General features: G+C 43.4%; 1 protein-coding gene across 2 annotated transcripts in view; it reads right to left on the bottom strand.

The window, feature by feature from the left end:
• Positions 1 to 2,244: 2,244 nt before the first annotated feature.
• LOC119647185 overlaps positions 2,245 to 20,071 on the bottom strand; it is a 35,596-nt gene continuing 17,769 nt past the window's right edge. Inside the window, exons 2-3 of one of the 2 annotated variants that reach the window (XM_038047994.1) lie at positions 12,248 to 12,949; positions 2,245 to 3,241 (exon numbers count right to left, since the gene is read on the bottom strand). In XM_038047994.1, coding sequence (XP_037903922.1) covers positions 2,901 to 3,241; positions 12,248 to 12,949 — 1,043 coding nt within the window. In that variant the 3' untranslated portion in view covers positions 2,245 to 2,900. The remainder of the gene's footprint in view (positions 3,242 to 12,247; positions 12,950 to 20,071) is intronic. The other variant, XM_038047996.1, reaches the window with a different exon arrangement.

Genomic DNA, 20,071 nt, shown 5'->3' with positions numbered 1-20,071 from the left:
ATCTTGTGAAGCCCACTTCAGGTCGTGGCCGATGACTGTGTAGCACCCGAGAGAAGAGCATTCTGCGGAAATCCACGAAATTCTCACGTTTATCGTTACGGTCGTCAAAATCGTGTTTATCGATCACATGCTAGAGCAATGTCATCTTGCTCATAGAAAGCACGGAGAACGGAGATCTCCGTTGGTCGGCTACCACTTGACTTCCCAGAGTACAAAAGCTCAGTGTTGCAAAAGGGAGTCGAGATGGATGGACGAATCTATGTAGTCTGATCTGCCTTCATAAAAAAGATGTTACAATCTGACGAGAAAGCTGTCATTATACGATGCTATCACAACCTATCGAAGAGCAACAGGAGCCTTTCACAAGAAATATAGGTTTCGAATACTAGGAAGAATTCAACGAGGAAATTCAACGGTTTATCAGACCTTTTCGGTAAAGAAAATACGTGAGAAATGTTGGGAGAACAACATTAATATACGTCATATATTCATGGGCTAGAAACGGGCATACGACACTGTTATGCTATCAGAGTTAGGTGCTTCGGCCAAACTAGTTAGACCGTTCAGGATAGTAATGAGTAAATTGATTGTTTAAGTAAAGTTGCAGAATTAATGCAATGATATTAGAACTTAGACTAAAGCAAGGCGATATAGGGTGACGGTAAGGCAAGATGAGTTGTGCTGTTTATGTGACAATTCAGCATGAAACCACCGCCCATGGGCGTCCCAGACACTTACTTAACGACAAAGCTGAATGCATATGATCGCCTGGAAAGTCTCCAAACACATAAGAAGAAACTTGGCTTCGTAAATGACATCGGGGTGACTATCTCAACACAAGCTATTGAGGAGATTGAGGTGATCACGAACGAGGTAGTTTTTTTAAATTAAATCTTGGTTAGAAGACGCTGGTCTGACGCTCAGAAAGCGTAGAACTGAGTTAGTTTTGATCACCACCAAACCTTGATAAAGATCAAAATTGGCGGACTTATCATACGTTCACAGCCAACGCTTAAATTCCTAGGAGTCATGATTGACCAAAGGCTAAAATTCAAGCCCCATCTTGAGAATTTAACAACAAAACGTACGGGGTTACTACATTGTTGGCAAGAATGATACCGAATGTAGGCAAACTGCAGAGTTGTCAGCTTCATATTGCTTTATGGAGTTCAAGTCTGGGCATCGTCATTGAAGCTAGAAGCAAATAGGAGAAAAAAACGCGTCCCATGTCCTGTGATAGCAGGCAATGGGCCCCATCAACATTTTGGCGAACGAGCGTCGACGCCGCTATGACCCATCGTATGCAATTGGCGAGCGCTGCGCCTATCGTCCATAATTAGCATAAAGTGAAGTCATTTTGCGGGGTTGGACTCACAGGATTGTTCCAGATATTTCAAAATAGTTCAAACGAAGCACGGCGAAGTTAGCTACGACATAACAATTCCTTGGTGGGCACGGAGGATACTGTGCATACCTTTATCGCTTCGGGCGTAATGAATTCCCATATTGCTCGGCATGCGAAATGATTCTGGAAAATGTGGTGCATGTTGTTTTTAACTGCCCGAGGTTTACCACACAAAGGGCTGAAGTGGAAATTGACGTCGAGGCTCGGTTGTCACCCGATGATATCGTGGACCGCATTCCAGCTTCTGAAAGAGGTTACAGGGCGGCGGAAAAATTAACGAAGGCGATCTACAACCTGCTGAGGAGGGAAGAGCTTTGGACGAAAGTAACAAATAAAGACACGAGCCGCAGTTCGTAACTGATCTTGCTCCGCCACGTAATACCGAAATGGTATTCCCGCAGGGTAAGCGAAGGTGAAGGAGGTGTTTTTAGGGTATGGTAGGAGCCAGCCGTAGGTTTTGAACCTTTCCACATCCCAAAGCCCAAAAAAGGCGAACAGACAGACAGACATTGAACCAATTTTAATGAGGTTTTGTTTTACTATCAGACTATGTCTCATGAGTAGGCGGGTGGGGTAAATCATATCTGGCCAGCGTTGCCAACGTTTTATGAATAAATTTCGTAAAGGAAATATTTGTCTGCGCTTCCATATGCTATATGACGATTCAATGGTAACAAAGTATAAATTTCCTAAATATAGGACGCCATTATGTAGTGAATTCGACTTTTCATATGGATGGTCCCAATAGTTGCTTGCTGTATGCAAGCGTTTACATTTAATGAAAATATTATAAATTAATACCTTCATTATAGTACCAAACAAAAATGGCCCTGGACAACAATAAATGCAGTTTATTAATTAGATTCAAGACTTTTCTTATTATACATACATAACATCAGAATATTACACTTTTTACACAATTAAATAGATAATAATTAAATTTCTATATTTATTAAATTTCATATTATCATCAATAATTGTTATTCCTGCATTTCTGCATTAACTTGAACTTCAACTGTTGATTACTTTCAGTGATTAACGTCTGATATCTGATTGTTTTATTCTTAGTACTTTGCTGGTTTCGACAAACTAGAAAACAACAATTAGCGAAACATAACGCCCAAAACACTAATAAATTCGTTGTTAGGAAGATCGAAAGGTCGAAATGAATGATGGTTGTGGTACACTAATAGTATGGAATAGTTGGAATGTTATCGGGGTACTCGTATTTCTCCACGTGTATCAAATATCTCAACATGCTGAGAATGCTTGGTTAAAATATACTAGGATAGATAGATATGCTCACTTATAATATGATATTTTGTGTTTCTAGGATATATAATAATACGCCAGCCACGTCTCATTCAATGTCATACTATTCTTGTACCAAAGGGATGAACTATTTCTCTGAAAAAATCTGAAAAAAGTTAGATTCAATTTGAAACCTATGGATACAGATGAGAAGACAAGATTCCATTAAAACAGCCCGTTCAACTTAGAAGTAGCTTCGTTTGCCCAGTCCGATCCATTTATAGTTAGGGTCATGCGAATTGGCTCCGCGATATCCTTCAGGTACGGTGGAAATTAGGTTCCGAATCCTGTGGGAGGGACGGTATGTTCTGATGGCATGAATGAACGCAGCTGTGCCATGTGGTCCGTTGTTATGCCACGAAGAGTCATTCTCACCACTTGTACTGGAAAGTTCCTTCTTCAGACTGGTCAGAGGATGTTGCCCGTCGAGCAGTTGGATCTGTTCATCTGTAAGCTCTCCTTTTTCCAGGAAATCAATGTTGTTTTTGAGATTGTCGAAAAAGTCACCTAAGTTTGTCATTGCACCTACAATAGGAAAGGGTTCAATGTTAAAGTGCATTCGGAGAAGGAAGAAGAGCAAACAATTGTAAGGACATAAAATAAGCACTTCTAAGTAAAACGTTTACTGAAAAAAGCAATTGGCAAGCAAATTATATAAAATGCGAATTACAAAGGATGTTGAAGTAATCAGATAAAAAGATAGAAACTTTCTCATTTTCATGGAAGCCGCCTAAAATCATGTCTATAATAAAAATTGCTGTCGATTCGCCGTCAGAAGAGGGGAAACTCTTCAGTCACTGACTAACCTCTGCCCTTCTGCTGATTAAAAGAAGGTACAGGTGCTCTTTGCTCCTATCATAGTGATTCTAAGACCCGTGAAACACAGCTGGCCTAAGCGAAGATAGACTTTTTTGTTTGAACATTGACACCCAAAGTCCCCTCTCTATTTAATTTCGGACCACACTATTTCAGCGAGCATCTGACTCCCACCTTCTATCAACCGACGATGACAGAATTGCTAGCAGTTTTAGTAAAAAAGTGGGTGTTAGCCCAAAAAAGGAGTAGTTCGTTCATCTGGAGGTAGGAATCTACTGCAATTAGTGCGGACCACTCAATTTTAAAACAAGGAGTTTTTATAGAAAATAATATTTCTGTGGAATTACAAAAATCAAATCCCTGAAATACGTAAACATGAAGAATGAGCAATATGGGAACTTCGTCGCTTATGCGCATGCCAGATAGGTGGGGAGCAAACACACACCCGTGGATATAAATTGACTATGAGAAGGACACCGAGAAATCAAACCAAATATGGAGGTCGAGAAAAAAACTTTATTTATGGTGCAGGGCTCCGGAAACCCAGTACCGGTGGTTTTGGGAGTGGATGGGAGCGGAGCCGGCGATATCCAGCGACCGCAGTGCGTCAATAGTGGCAAGCTTGGCTTCTTTGGCATCTAATGCTACAAGAGACCTTAGTCTAGTGGAAATGAGAATTACATCGGATCCTTTTCGCAAGAGCTCAAAGCTTGGAAGGTCGCCATCGAGGGCACCATTACCAATAGGCAGTCAAGATTTGTTGCGGGAATATGTAAACTCATTGGTGTACAACAAGCGGCCAAAACGAAAACAAGTTGGGAAACCAGAAGCTGGACGCTTCAGGTGTGAAAGGTTTTGTGTATTTCTTTTTTAAAACCATTTGAGTGTGCATTTCGCTCATTAGTACCTAGCATGTAATATATGCATATATTATGTGAGAATATCTACTCTCGCGTGATATTGATATTCAGAGTCTTGAATTTGCAAAGACACGACCACTTTGACCTATTATAACATTGTTAGTATTTGCGCGATTTCCACCAAACTAGCCTACATTGTTGCAAAATTTTGTAGTTCTAGAATGAAGGGGCAATTACCAAAAATTGCAACCAATTCCCAAAAATTATAGTAATATGCTATTATTAACTTTCTTTGAACAAATGTCGGTACGTAGGGTATTTCGAAGCCTAGGCACCATATAGTGGCAGCCTCTTGATTTTTTTTCAAGTTTTACGGTTGAATAGCTTCTGAGAATGGGTCCGTTAAAGTGATGATCACTTTCCACCGCCAGCACTCCCTACCTTTCAAATAAATCTTAAACCTAAGACCGGTTTCGGAAAGTGCTAACTGGGACTTTTCATTTGATACATGACTATATTTGATGAAAAAAAATTTGCGCCTTCCTTTTGCATGTATGGGGACCCTCCGCCTCTTTAAATTCGATGAAGAATGATGTTACTCACTGTACACGTGAGCGTTCACAGTTCTCACCTTTCCACCAAATTTGGTGCTAATCGCTACAACCATCTTCGAGAAAAATGCGTGTGACAGACAGGCAGACAGTAAACCGATTTGTGTAAAACAAAACCTGTGTAAAACAAAACCTATGTAAAACAAAACCTTATTAAAATCGGTTTACTGTCTGTCTGTCTGCCACACGGATTTTTCTTTCTTTTTAAAAACCTTCATCGCCGAAGGAAGCAGAGACGACGAAAGTTCCGGCCCGGGATCTGATGCTGGAACAAATCCAGCGGGAAAACAGCGGATAGTTATCTCGACTAGGTAGGAAAGGTACTCGGTGAGCAAGCACAAGTGAAAGCTCCAAAAAACAAAAGATAGTAATCAAGTGCAAAGACCTAAACGAGGTTACATTACGGGATGACATCTTTGTTGCGCCAAGTGAAGAATTAAACCTTAAGGAAATACAATAGAATGCGATAAAGAGGATGAAGAAGGTGTATGAAGGTACACAGACCGCTATTATTAGCTCGCCGGTAGAATCAGTGACTATCAAAGGTAAGGTAAGAATAGGTAAGTTGGTGCGCGGACTTAGGGAGCAAGTATCTTTTAAGAGATGCCACAGATGCCCCGAATTCGTTCACTTTGCAGCACCACGTACTAGTCAGCACGATAGATCGAGAAGCTGTAGAAAATGTGGAGATGAGGACCATCTTATTAAAGACCACACTGGAAATCCAGGATGCATGATGTGCAAAGAGAAAAAAGTAGTGGCAGGTACCCGGCATATAGGAGGGAGCTGAATCTCATTCATATTCGGAACAGCTTCCAGGTGGTCAAGAAGCTGAAAGATGCTAAAATTAGGTAACATGAAATCCTAGTTTCGTTTGATGTGAAAGCACTTTTCCCGAGGGTACCCGTCAAACAGGCTCGACATAATTTCGAAACGTGGCTCAACAAACACCGCACCTCAACCAAGGAAAAGAGGGAGAATCGCCAATAACCAAAGCTTGCGTCAATATGTATGAGTGAAAACTATTTCACTTTCCGGAATGAATACTACAAAACCACCGCAGGGACGGCAATGGGTAACCTACTTTCCCCCTCTACTAAGTGAAATGTTTATGGCACAGCGGGGAATAACGACCACTTTTTGGGATAGATGTGTTGATGGTGTACTAGCCATCGTGGACAAATCGCTGTTGAATGGATTGCAAGAAAAAATCAATCAGCTTCATACAAAATATTATATTCACCATGGAGACTGAACAAATAAGAGAAATACTATTCCTGGACATCAAAATAATTAGAAACGGGGAGACTTCGAATTCGATATACTCAGGAAGTCCACAACACACAAAGAGTCATTCCTAGCAGCTCTTTCCATTCATACCAGCATAAATTCGCAGTTTTCATAGCATGCTACATAGAATGCTAAACATCCCCCTAACCAGATCGAGATACATCAAAGAACTAGATTATATAAAAAACACTACGAAAAAGAACGGATACAGCACTGACATTACAGATGCTATAATAAGGAAAAGGCTGTCAATAAAAGGAAACAATTGACGTCTTTGCTAGCCATCAATAACAAGACAACAGTGAGATTGAGCATTATATACACCTCGTTGTGGCCTTGGATCAGTCATGCGTCATCAGGCTGTCCCAAGAAGCCGACATCCGCAACTTAAAACTCAACTTAGGTGCGTAAAGGACCCGAAATTTAAGGAGGAAGAGAGCGGGATCTATGAGAACACATGCCCGAAAGGCACCAGCATATATAGGGAAGACTAAGGGTTTGCTAAAAATACGATTCGAGGAGCATACCGAAGAAGCAGAATTAGCGCAACAAAAAATCCACTATGGCATGTCAAGTCTGTAGTCGGAAAACACATAGTAGATAGTGACCATTACATTTCCTGGGACAACGTGGTTATTATATAAAATATACATAAAATCTACAAACTAGACCCCGCAGAAAGTCTGGAAATATTTAAACAGAGCAACACCAGATTGTTCAACACCGATATGGGCAACTGTTCATCTAGCTTAGTCCAGGTAATTAGGGTAACTAATTAAGGAGTCGGAACGGCTGGTTTGACGATGAATGTAAGCTAGCAACGGAACGGAAGAATACCGCATACCAAGTAATGTTGCATTCTCAAAGAACGCGGGCACGCGCAGAGACTTATCACGAACTCCGTCGAGTGGAGAAGCGAGTTCACAGACGGAAAAGGGAAACCTGGGAGAACCAACAAGTCTATGAGCTAGAAAAGTACAGGGAGCAACCGCACCAGGCGCGGAAGTTTTACCGACAAGTCAGCAGGATGAAGCTTTATACACCTCGATGCTCATCCTGCCGAGACAAAGAGGGAAATCTCATTTCCGACAGAATAGGCATATTAGAGCGATGGGTTGAGTACTTTGATGAGCTACTGAACAACCAGAACATCGGCGAGTTGGAGGTCCCGCCAACTGAAGACGACGGACAAACAAACAGAGAAACAGTCCGTGCAATTCATCGGCTTAAAAATCATAAGTCGCCAGGAGCCGATGGAGTTACAGCCGAATTGGTTAAATATGGAGGCGACCAGTTACACCAAGTGGTTCATCAACTTGTGCTCAAGGTATGGGACAGCGAATCAATGCCTGACGATTGGCAACGAGGCATTATAGGGAGATATCACACAGTGCAGCAATTATAGTGGTATCACGTTGCTGAGTACCATCTATAAGATATTCTCCACTATCTTGCTAGGCCGGATAGCCCCATACGCCCAGAACATCATTGGCCCATACCAAAGAGGTTTCACTCCAGGCAAATCAGCAACAGATCAGATTTTCTCTCTGCGGCAAGCGATAGAAAAACTGTTGGAATATGGACAACAGTTGCACCATTTGTTCATCGACTTTAAAGCCGCCTATGATAGCATAGCCAGGGTAAAACTGTACACGGCCATGAGAGAATTCGGTATCCCGACGAAATTAATAAGACTGACTAGGCTGACCCTGACCAATGTGCGAGGCCAGATAAAAGCAGCAGGATCACTCTCAAGACCATTCGACATCAACAAGGGTCTACGACAAGGGGATGCGCTATCATGCGTCCTCTTTAACGTGGCCCTCGAGAAAGTGATCCGTGATGCTGATGTAAATGCAAGAGGTACGATCCTCTTCAAGTCCACCCAACTACTGGCCTATGCTGACGATATCGACATCATCGGAAGAACCACCCGAGATGTACAAACTGCCTTCATCCAGATCGAGCAGGCGGCGACTGAGGCGAGATCTTGGGCTGCACATCAATGAAGGCAAGACAAAATATATGGTGGCAACGTCAGCACCGAAGACGAATCAACCAACAACATCAAACCGCACTGGTCAAACACAAACACGAACAAGAATAAGGATAGGAGAATACAACTTTGAGACCGTTGACAATTTCTCCTATCTAGGGTCGAAAATCACAACCGATAACAACTACGATGATGAAATCCGCGCACGGTTGTTGTCAGCCAACAGAGCCTATTTCAGCTTACAAAGACTGTTCCGCTTGAAACGTCTCACCCTAGGGTCAAAGCTCTTACTGTACAAGACTATGATCTTGCCAGTCCTCATGTACATATTCCTCGGAAACTTGGGTTCTTAGCAAGAAAAATTGCGAACTCTTGGCCGCGTTCAAGAAAAGAATCCTCCGAAGAATTTTTGGCCCCCTACATGAGGATGGACGATTCCGTAGCCTACACAATGACGAAATCTATGAGCGATACCATGACCGTCCGGTTGTGGATAAAATGCGGCTCAATAGGTTACGGTGGGCGGGTCATTTAATCCGTATGGATGAGGATGATCCCACCCGGAAAGTCTATAAGGGCAATATCTATGGTAGAAAAAGAAGACGAGGCAGACCCTGCCTAAGATGGAGCGATGGCGTGGGTCAGGACGCCAGACAGCTTTTAGGGATATCGGATTGGTGGACCTCGGCGCAAAACCGGGATGTCTGGAGTTCCTTATTAAGGCAGGCCTAGACCGGATATCGGTTGTTACGCCGTTGATGGTGATGAATTTAGGGGGGGGGGGGGGGGGGTTAATTTCGTAAAAATTAATTAAATACTAGTTATCACATTAATTGGTATAATAAGTTATACAAGGCTAGAGATAAGTGGAATAAATTATTATAAAACCAGCACTGTAAAAGGACACATGTCGTGTCCGAAACATGAGTCTGCAATCCTTGAATAAAATCTATAGTTAAACCGAAATCTTTTCCTTTTAATAGTTCTACTGGATCGCAGGGCTAAATGAGGTTGATACAAATCAACCATAACCGTTCCAAGGAAGCTCAGGATCTGCTCTCGGAAACCATACCAATCGAATGTTGACAAGGCGGTAATCTGTGAACCTTACCGAAATTATGTGGGTGGCTATGTGGGTAAAAGGCTCAGCCCAAAACGCCACGATATGACCATGTAAACGTCAAGCCATTCAAGATACAATGGCATTCCTGAGTGCTAGCTTGGTAAAGGGAAAAGTCCACTGTGTCCAATTCTTTAGCTGTTACGCTACTCCTAGTGGAACATCAGCGCAATACGAGGAGATGCTAGAGATCACAGCCTCAAAATAATTGCTGCCGATTTCATCATGTGGGCCTTAGACTGGGGAAGTCGAGTGGCGAACACCAGGAGCCAAGAAGCCAGGAGGGATGATCTGGCGGAATACTAAACTCACAGCGACCACCAGGCCACCTTTCTCTCATTATCAAAAACAGGCGAGTGAAAATCAGAAGCGGAAAAATCAGGATAGCTTGGTGGTTCACTGGAACTGTCGAAGAAGAGGCATTCCTGGCGGCTTTTGAAGGAGATCATGACCCCAAGGAAACGGTACTGGAAAAAGTGAGCCAGCTATGTCAGCAGGTAACTGAAGTATGCGACGAAAGACAAGAGAGAAGCCAGAACATCGGCGATCGGTGAAAAAATACCGCGATCTCGGAGGTAGCCTTAAGAAGGCAATACGGGAAAGTAAGCGGGATTGCTAAAAACGGTTGTACCTTGAGGCAAATACGAACCCCTGGGGCGCTGTTTACAAGGTTGTAATGAACAAGATTCATTGACAAAAATCACTCTGCTACTCTTGTTCAAAATAATCTCAATTCTTTTCCCACAACAGGAAGAAAGTGGACCACAACCAACGGTGCAAAAGGACGGCTTCACAATCCCGGAGGTTACCGAGGAGGAACTACGGAAGATCTGTAGACGAATTGGGAGTAATAAAGCTCCGAGTTTGGATGGGATTCTGAACAAAACCCTGAAATTGGCTGCTAAAATTAGGTCTGCATGATTCATAAATACGTTTGAATCGTGCCAACTGGGGTTGGATTAAGGTCGCCCTGACTAAACTGGGTGTCTCTGCTTAATTAGCTCGAATAATCGGGAGTAAACTTTCGGAGATTTCTTTGGTACGAGACGGACGACGGGCCGAATGAACATGTTGTGACAGCAGGTGTTCGCCAAGGTTCTGTACTGGGGTCCCTGCAGTGGGAGGCAACGTGGGTTGGTTTTGCAGACGACCTGCAGTGATAGTAGTTGCGAAACACCACCAGAGGATGGAACTGTATGCAAGCGAAACCATCATTCACGCCATCAAAGCATGGTTGCAAATGGTGAAATTGGACCTAGCGGAAGATAAGATGGAAGCAGTCCATATTACCAATCGTAGGAAAAACAACACTGTCAAAACCCGGATTGGTAATCACGAGCTCGTTTCAATATCAATCATTGGATACCTGGGGGTAATGATCGATGCCAAGTTGAGCTTCAAGGGGCACCTGGACTGTGCGCGCAAGAAGGCAGCAAAGGCTAGCTCATTTCTAGCAAGGATGACGCCTAATATTGGAGGGTCAAAGTCTAGTCGTCGACTGCTTATCGCAGGGGTGGTGAAATCCACCTTGCAATACGCGGTTCCTGTATGGGCGTGCGCACTGCATAACACAGTGAACCAGGGAAGGGTAAGTTCGGCATACCGGCTAACTGTGTTGAGGGTGTGCAGTATCAGGTGAGACAGTGTGTCATGCGTGGATGGAACTGTACCAGAGGTGACAGCAACGGTGGGATAATTCCGAAAAAGGCCGCTGGACCCATACACTGATCCCGTGTATTGAGGGATAGGTCGAGCGCAATTATGAAGAGTTGAACTAATACTTAACACAGTTCCTTACGGGAGACGGGGGATATAAGAAGCACTTGTATCGCTTCGGATTGGATGGGTCTTCAGACTGCCTGGAATGCGCCGCTATACCCGAGGACCCGGATCATGTTACGTTCCATTGTCCAAGATTCGCGAATGAAAGTGGGAGGTTAAACGATGCCTTCAACGAATTTATCGGGCCCCATAATTTCGTGGAGGAATGCGATAAACGCAACACTCCTCGCGAAGTAATATTTCACGGTTGCCCTGCGAGGATTTGGGCAAAGAAGTGAGGGTGGTTTTAGTGGGTGAGAATTCCACATACTGCTACAACTTGGCGCAACAGCGTCTTTTTAAGATTTCTACCTCCACCCATAAAAAAAGGACACACCAAACAAGTTGTTTCTAAACCAAACAAACATTCTGTGAAATTTATTTTTTGGAAAAGCAGGAAGACTTGCAGACGTATTGTGGGCATCCTGACTGGTCATAGCTCTTTGGCTAGAAATACGTTCAGAATAGAGTATGTTAAGGGGGAGGAAGGATACATCACATTCCTTTATGAAAATCCTGCGATGCATATACGAATCCGGGATATTTTTTTTTGTAGACCGGGGTGTCAAGTATTATGTTCAAAGTGCTCAGGGATTGAGCCCACTCCCCAATCCTACACATATACTGACACTGTAAAGTGCAGGCTTAAATGAAGTTTTAACAATTTTAATGGTAGCACTTTCCAGCTATATTAATAAGAATGGCTTAAGTAAAGGAGTCCTTGGTTCGTCAGTTAAACAAATGCGGCAAATTAAATTAATTTGAAAAGCAAAAAAATCAGCGTTAACGGAAAGCTACAATAAAATTAATTGAAAATGACTAGAAAGCATCAATGAAAAGGTGAATTAGTTTCAATAAATAGTGAGGAAATTGAAGGTACTACAAACAATTGACACATAAATTACATCTGTGTATGTTTTTGTTGTTGCTGTTAATTCCAATTCATCTTCTACACACCTACTACAATACGAATATAGTTTGTTTAAAAAGTGTAAACTTGTAGTGTGTATTCCGTACCGTACAACTCACCAACGCTTATCCCTGGCGTGAATTTGGCCTGACGCTTCTTAGATTTCTGTCGTTTGATAGCGTGGAATGCATTCCTTTTCTGTCCATCGCTGAGGTTGTCCATTACGTCATCATTGAGCCAGGACCACGCTGTCGGCTCCTCCCCAAAATCCTCGCCACCCCATCTATGAACATTATAATTTCCTTCAGGCATATCCTGTTTATAAATATTATCGATGTCCTCGTAATTTTCATTGTTTGAATTTATGCCGCCATCGATACTCGGTTCATTGCTGAACATCGGCAAAGTGAAGTGGGGATACTTTGAAAATAATGGAGTGGCTTGAGTTATATCCTTGAGGGCTTTAAAATTTCTCTGCTCGTCATCAGCTAATCGTTGAGGCTGTCCTTTCAGGTGGTGATGATGGTTGTGTTGCTGTTGTTGTTGCGGGTGAACCTCGTTCTGCCTATGTTCCGGTTGTAAGGGTCTTGTATGAGGTTCGAATGGAAACGCTTCAACCACAGATTCCCGATTTGCTGGTGCACCGCCACCGAAATCCCCCAAAGGATGAAAATTAATTTCAAGTTGAGATGAACGTGTTCCGGTCTTTAAACCATCTTCGTCGTCTACTTCTTGTACTTGTTGTTGCTGCTGTTGGTCTTGAGTATCATGCAACAGGTAGTTGTTATCGCGGTGCCGTGCCGAATATGCTGGAATGTTGTATCGAAAACTTCATTAATAAGTTTATTTAAAAGAACAGTTTGCAGGATGGCAGTAGCAAATAGCGCTATATAATTTACGATGGTTTTCACGGAAGTGGGGTAAGTTAGTGGGTGACAGGAAGTTAAAACACGAAATTTTATTACAATATTTTGTTGGTTAATAGCTCTTTTAACGACGATTACACCTTTCTTTGTAACAGGCCTCGTCGAGCGCCCACGACCATCTCCCCTTCAAGGAATCTATCTATCTATCAAATATTAATGTACTCGTGTAAAGGTTGATTGGAAAATTAATTCTGAATAAGAAAGTTACACAATCAATTCGAATATTTGGTGTTCACAGTTCAATTAGCAGATGTCCCACGGTCTTCCAATCCCATAGTGCCAAATGTCAAGCTTTCCTGGTTCGATTTGAAAAATTCTGACTCCTCTCCTAAAGGGGATATCGCCCTGCAGATTCACTCATCTTTCGATAATTTTTCCTGAATAACACAAGAAGGACCCCAAGAACAGATTTCGTCATCTAGAAGACAATATCAGCCGATTCATAAGAAATACATCCAGAACGGAAATTAAATTTTTTAAATGGAGGAAAAGGCGTGAAACAAGGCCATATTTAGAACATGTCGCCCACTAACCAAAAAATCAATATCCTTCTAGTCGAAAAGTCTTATTCAAAGGGAACTAGCGTGTGAAATCGCTAAATTATCAAATCTGTCCGAAAATTTACTCAATATTTGCATTTCGCCAGGCGTCTGGGAAACGGAATAGTCTTCATCTTAATCATTTCATTTGATTTAAATTTAGGGGAATCGATTCACTCATGTGTAAGAATGCAACAGTTTGCTGTGTATGGAAATTGATTTTTCCTTCTGTTATTCAATTAGACGTGAAGTATGTTTGCTGTGAATTAGTTTTACTTGAAAAGTACGGGTAAACTTTAGGATCAACTAAAAATACCAACACTGTCTGTTTTGTTTTATTGTTATTTTCCAATTTAATCTAAGATGTCACCAACGACCAGCACTATACTAGACATGTACAGCATCCACTTCCTTGTGGAGCATAGGGCATCCCTACTTTATTTTCAACGGGAGTCACTGTATGCCAAGATTTTAAACTTAGACGATAAGATGACAAATATGGCGAAAAATTTGATTGGAAGGGTTCAGAAGAGGCACCATCCTTTTTTCCGCTTCTTTCGTCCATTGCCTTAGTTGAAAGAGCGCGTTGGCCGATAATTTCTTGTGACAGTTATGCATTATTAGCATCAAATGAGTCCTTCCGACATTTTCATTGACTTCTTCAGTAGCAAACGCCCTTCGATAGTTATCTATGCCTGATTGCACCCGCTAAGACCACCCTCCCTTTCTCCGACGCAAATCCATACTACGCGAGTAGAAGTGCCTTTCAAGTAATCAACTCTTCCACTTTTCGTGCTTCACCTTGCTAAGTTCCGCTTGATTATTCTTTATCACGAAGTTCTCTGTGCACCACTCCCCGACAATGTTTTACGGACTTAAGTTGATTTTTGAAGAATTTTCCTAGACCACCCTCTCTGCGCGTAATCATGATATGGTTGGTGATTTTCCAGGTGTAAAACAATATTCAGGACAAAATGAGGAATTATCCAACTTGAATTTTCTCCACCATTCTCAGTAAAAAAAGGCGTCAATGTTACCAGTTTTTTCGCTGAATACACTTCTCAAAACATAGAATCACTATATTGATCCAGCGGCTTTTTTGCGAATCATTCCACCCATAATCATTGTTCCCAATTTTTCAGAGTTTCTTGCCTTGCCGTTCTTTGGTATTCTTGCTTGGCCCTTTTTGGTATTCTATATCCTCTTCAGGCTGATGTTTGCTCTTTTCTTTCCTTTATCAGAAGATTCACCAAGATCATCCCTGTTGTAATCCACGATGCCTTGCCCGAGGTTGTCTTGAGGCCTCGCCCACCATTAGCCTCACAAAGTGGTAGGTTATCTCTTCCTTTGGCCGATTGCCCTCATACACCATTGTTTCCTCCCAAATAGGTGCTGCGTAAAACAGGGTAAGGAACCACTCTTGTTACAAGTGATTTCCAGTTGTATCTGGGCTCACCAATATTGGACAACATTCGTGCTTGGGGTCCGCTGATATTTCTCGCTTTCTTGCAGGCATAATATGGTTATACCTTCGCGTTAATCATCTCTTCCTGGCATCAATAATCTCCCTGGCTTTAAAGTGTTGGTGCAACTATGGTTGACAAAAAAACCAATAATGTATACTTCAACATCTTCAGGTTGCTTTGCGGCAGCAACTACAGGCAAATAATGTGTGCCTGTGTTTATGGTGGGGGAGAAGCTATAGCCTCTGAGCACTCATGTCGTGGTGGCCCATTGTACTCGACTCCCCCGACTAACGGAATATTCCGGATTTGTAAACGTATCGTAGGATTTCCGTTAGTGGATGTGATACCACCCTTTGCAACTGGAGAACATCAGCACCCAAGGTGTGATGTCTGATGCGTGCTTCGTGAATTCCACTTCTTCATTACAGGAGGGACATGTATCATCTTGAATAATTCCTATTCTGAACATATGTGCAGGTAGTGAATTATAGCCTATCAGAATGCCTACAATACTCCTGCAAATACCCTGCTTTTCGACAGTATAAACTTTGCGGTATTCATGTTGGGTTCTGACAGGAAAAGTTTGGTGTGTGTATCAGCATTTAGGCTCTGCCACCTGTCATTGTAGGATGCTTCTTCCCAGTTTTTAAAGACAGCCTTAGCCACCGCTACTGATACTCTAATAACTGGTTCCTCCTGGCATGGGGGAGATTGAACTCTCTTTTGCTAAAGCATCCGAGATTTCATTTCCTTCTATGCCACAGTGACCAGGTAGTCAGAGTAGTTCCACCGTATTGAATCTAGAGGTATAGTTGAAACGGTTTTTGGATTCCTGGACGAGGTGATCAAAGGGCTAATTAACGCCCCAATGCAGCTTGGCTATCACTGCAGATTGCGATGCGCCTGCCCTTCAACCGCTCGTCAATCACCCAATTTGCTAGGATCGCATATACTTCGGCTTGAAAAACCGTTATATATTGTCCCAAAGGAAAAGCTCACTTCTCGTTTTTATTCGAGAGGTAGACGCTGGCTCCAAAGTCCTGTTTCGTTTTTAAGTCATCGGTGTAGATAAATTCCGTATATCCCGCCACGTATTCCTCTGAGACTTCCCAGTTCTTTCTACGGTCCATGGTAACTTCATATCTTTAATCAAAGAGATGCACGGGGAGCCGAGCATCACCTTCTGATGCTGATGCGATACGATGACAGTAAGTAACTCCTGGGGAAAGAACTCTCTCGGCATGGTTGCCTCTAGCCCTCTTGACATCAGGACACAAACTCTCGGTCTTATGGATCTTTCGTCGTGAAAGATCCTAGCCCCCTTTACTGATCCAATGGCACAGATAATAGAACTCATGGCTCTTGCACCAGAAAAATATAGGGGCAGCTTTGTCAGCCTCGCTGTCAGCAAATAATAGGAGGCTTTGGTATGCTCTAGGTTAATTTTACCAATCTTTATGTTTTTCAATATAAACTTAGTCTAATATGTAACGGAAAACTGTTAGAAGCGTATGCCGCGGTCTGCGTGTGACGGAGATATAGAGACATGAAGGTGCGCAGTTCCCATGTCCTCTTCCATGAAGGGTCTAATCGCAGAGAGCGCACCGAAGCTGCTGCAAATTGTTCTATATTCTATGAGTCAATGACCATCATTGTTCTTCTCAGATATGATTGAATTTCAATCTATCTAAGAAATGGTGACTTTCCCTGAGCCCATTCAGACTCTTTTGGCTCAGTTCGAATACCAAGCTAAAATCTTCCACGTTTGTAGATTTGTCCTACCTGGCATCCGTGAACTTTACCCTCCAATGCCCAAAGTCGCTGTCCGGGTTCTGTTCACCCAACATGCGGATGATGTCCTCTGTTTTCCTTCCAGGGCTCGGTAACCAACATCCAACATGTTCCTGTTCTTCGCAGCTCAGTGTTCACAATAGTGAACTTGGGTCAAACGCCACAACTTACAGCCGGAATTACCTGCCTTAAAGTGGCCCCATCAAGGCAGCCTCATCAGATTGAGAAGCCCATCGCGAAAACCTTGGTCGTTAAATCTTGACTTCGGTCAAGGCTCCAGCATTTTTTTTCACAGGAGGCAGGTAGGATGGGAAATTGTCCCTCTGACATTTTGCCATCCTTAGAGGAAACTCCCACGGCAGCAGTCAGAACTAAGGCTGCAGCTTATGCATACGTCCTATTTCTTCCCGCCTTCGTGTTCCTATTCCTATGGCAAGGACTAGCTTCATTGAGGTCTCTTTCGTTGTTTTGATCACCTCCCGGGACACCGGACCTAAAACCCGCGGAATGCGTAGATGTAGGCCTTGGTGTGGAGCACAATAAAGCCTTGGCCCAAACAGATGTGCTGATCTTACACTTTTTGCGCGCATTACCGCTGAGAGAAGAGTCTGGTGCGTCAAATGTGGGTTTCACCGAGGTTTCCAGTTTATCTCCACCTTTCGCCGAAGATTCCGCTTCCTTGCGTCCGATTTCTCTGGATATTACTGCACGTAATGGTTCAGCCATGTCCATGCCCTCATTCTTCCTTCGCAGTGGCTTCTTCTGCGGGCGGCTTGGGACCTTCCGGGTTCACAGTGTTCAGGAGGCCGCTAGGGTCCATTTACACACACCGGCGTTAAACCAGTAGGTTCCACGTCACCAGTTTCCCTTTGTACCGCTCTCCCCGTTGAAGATGAAGGGGTAAGTTCTGACAGGCAGGATTCAGCCTGTAGTCCCCCCTCCTTCCTCCTGCGTAGAGCACTCCACATACACTCCCTGTCCACGCTATCGAAAGCTTCCTCGAAATCGATGAAGGGCAGGTGTAGTGAAGATCTAAATTCCGCGCACTGTTCCTAAACGATCCGCACTGTGTTGATATGGTCGATGTATGAGGATCCTGAGCGGAAACCAGCCTGCTCTCTGTCGATCAAGCTTTCGAGATGTTCTGCGTTCGAGGATTATTTTAGCTATCATCTTTATGACGGCAGGGAGTACGCATATACCGCTTTAATTGTCACACTCAAAACGGAGTCCCTTCTTTGGAATTTTGATGATCGTCTCCATCTTCTACTCTCTGGGACTGGTCTCGGATTCTCAATATTTCGATATGAGTGGAAGTAGCAGATCTGCAGTAACTGCAGGTGTAGCTGTAACTCTGCGGCGAGACCGTCAAGCGCAGCGGCTTTACTCACTTTGAGTGTATTTATGGCTGAAATGCTTTCTCGTCTGGAGAAACAGTCCGTATCCTCGTTACAGTATTGCGATAACTAGCCATTTCATCCAGAAGAGGAAGAACCTCACCGGATGTAATACCGTTAAGGACGCTGGTGAAGTGTTCTTTCCACCTCTTCAGTTATTCATCATCGTGGATGAGAAGTCAACTCTTAACATCCTTCACAGGACCATCGAACAATTTGCAACTATAAGCAAACTCTTTCGTGATGCAGTGTACAGTTCTGAATATTCTCTTTTGACACAGCGTACACTACGATAAACTTCTCGGGGTTTAGCTCAGTGTCGCAGCTCGTCACGGCCGCCATCATCCACAGCGGTCAATAGAGCCTTCAACTCCTTTCGTTCATGGATCCGTTTCCACGACTCCGCAGTCAACCAAGTCTAATGAGAGAAAAGAGCATTTTTGATGGCGACCCAATGACCACCGATTTTCTCAGGTGCATTGCTCGGTAGATCAGCCGCTCGATCAGTAAGATAGCTCTCCCACTGTCGAACGACAGTTGAATTTGGAGGATCGCAGCTCTCCAACCCAGCGAGAAGTGACGGAGGCAACACGCAAGTGAACATGAACTCCCTTTCGAGGCCGATGTCAGCACCTCTCTTGTTACGCACATCCAGAAGACAACTCCTAACTCAATTGCTGATTGCGAAGTGGTCGATCTGATTGCTCGTACGGCGTCGGTCACTTGTCAACTGTCCCTATGGCAGGCTCTGTGCTCGAACAACGTGCCACCGATGACGAGACGGTGGCAGTTGTAGAAAACCAAGAACCTCCCAGCATTACCGTTACGGCCGCCAGGAAGATGGGATGCTTCTCTTAAAGAATGGGTGGACTTATCGAATTATTCCAGATCCTGTAAAGTGGATTAAACGATACCGTAGTTACGACTTCTCTCAATTCTTAAGCGGACACGGAGGGTATCACGTATGTATTTACCGCGTTGGGTGTGGTATATGATTTAGGAGGATGTGGAGCACGTTGTTTTTAACCATCCGATATTCGCCGCGTAAAGGGCAGAGGTGGAAATTGTCGCCGGGCTGCAGTTGCCACCCGAGAACATCGTCGACCACATGATAGCCTTTGAAACATTTTGGAGGGCGGTCGCAAAATTAATGAAGGCGACCCACAATATGCTAAGGAAAGAGGAACTTCGGAGGAAGATGTAACTGATCCTGCCCCGCGATGTAATACTAAAATGGCAATCTCGTCGGATATGCGAAGTACTAGGAGGTGATTTTAGTGAGTAAAAGTCTCATATATGGTAGGAGCCAAATGTATGTTTTGAACTTTTGCACCTTCCAACGAGAAAAAAGGTAGACAAATATACAATCGAGTAAACCGATTTTAATAAAATTTTGCTTCCCACGCAACCTTAAAAATCAGTTCTGCTTCGGACGGTAGCCCTATGTTTTTCGTATCAATTTGATCTACCGCCGTGTTTTTGGGTCTATGTACGGGGGATAACAATTAGACACTACTTTGGTCACGCTGCAGAGGTGAGGCAGCATATGATGAGTGATCTCTGCTATGGAGTGGACGACAAGTCGTCTGTTTTTCAAGGTTTTGTGTAAACGCAAAACCTTATTACATTCGGTTTACTGTCTGTCTGTCCGTCTGTCTGCCTGTCTGTCTGTCCGTCACACGCATTTTTCTCGGAGACGGCTATAGCGATTGACACCAAATTTGGTAGAAAGGCTGGAACTGTGAACGCTCACGCATACAGTGAGTTATATTCTGTTACGTCGAATTTAAGGGGGTCCCCATACATGCAAAA

This window comes from Hermetia illucens, chromosome 1 (genome assembly GCF_905115235.1).
Source record: "Hermetia illucens chromosome 1, iHerIll2.2.curated.20191125, whole genome shotgun sequence".
Lineage (NCBI taxonomy): Eukaryota > Metazoa > Arthropoda > Insecta > Diptera > Stratiomyidae > Hermetia > Hermetia illucens.
The sequence above is the reverse complement of the archived record's forward strand: the minus strand, read 5'-3'. Positions and strand labels throughout refer to the sequence as shown.